The sequence below is a fragment of the Camelina sativa genome, unplaced genomic scaffold (assembly GCF_000633955.1).
Source record: "Camelina sativa cultivar DH55 unplaced genomic scaffold, Cs unpScaffold06019, whole genome shotgun sequence".
Lineage (NCBI taxonomy): Eukaryota > Viridiplantae > Streptophyta > Magnoliopsida > Brassicales > Brassicaceae > Camelina > Camelina sativa.
The window spans coordinates 1-527 of NW_010927101.1; the positions used below are offsets into that span (position 1 = coordinate 1).

At 42.3% G+C, this 527-nt stretch overlaps 1 protein-coding gene across 1 annotated transcript; it reads right to left on the reverse strand.

Moving 5' to 3' along the window:
- Positions 1-3: 3 nt before the first annotated feature.
- On the reverse strand, positions 4-522 carry LOC109131832 (ARF guanine-nucleotide exchange factor GNL1-like; the record flags this gene model as incomplete). Its single annotated transcript, XM_019243013.1, has 1 exon — positions 4-522. A coding segment is annotated over one exon (519 nt), but the record flags the coding sequence as incomplete, so codon positions are not given.
- Between the last annotated feature and the right edge of the window lie 5 nt (positions 523-527).

Consider the following 527-nt stretch of genomic DNA (forward strand, 5'->3'; position numbering starts at 1 on the left):
ATAGTCACCATATTTATTTGCAATCAAGAAAACAGCTTCAGTAGCCATTCTCGCTCTGGCATCTTCTCCTAAAGCAAGAACAGCTTCATCGGCAGATAACGGGGTGAAGAAAGGTGTGAATTTGCAGAGAGACACAACCAGATCATCCAAAATACTGTTCAAATGATAATATGCTGAAAGTTTTGCAATGGCCAATAATCCATCGACACATCTCTGCAAAACATCTTCTTGCTCTGCTTGCTCAAAAACCACTGTCGTAGCTGCAATAGTGGGACCAGACACAATACAAAACATGTCGCGGTCCAGATGGGATGCAGAGTCACATAGGATATAGGGACTGGTTTCTTTGGATTTGTAAATCACACTAATCCAACGACTGGCAGTAATCATTTGGAAGCCGGTTCCCTTATCTGCGTTCATCTGAATCTCACTGCTGCTAATTGAATGATAAATCTCAGATAGGTACTCTCTAGGAAGGTCTGCGCCTCCATTTATCTCCCTGTTGTTACGGATGAAATCTTCTTCAG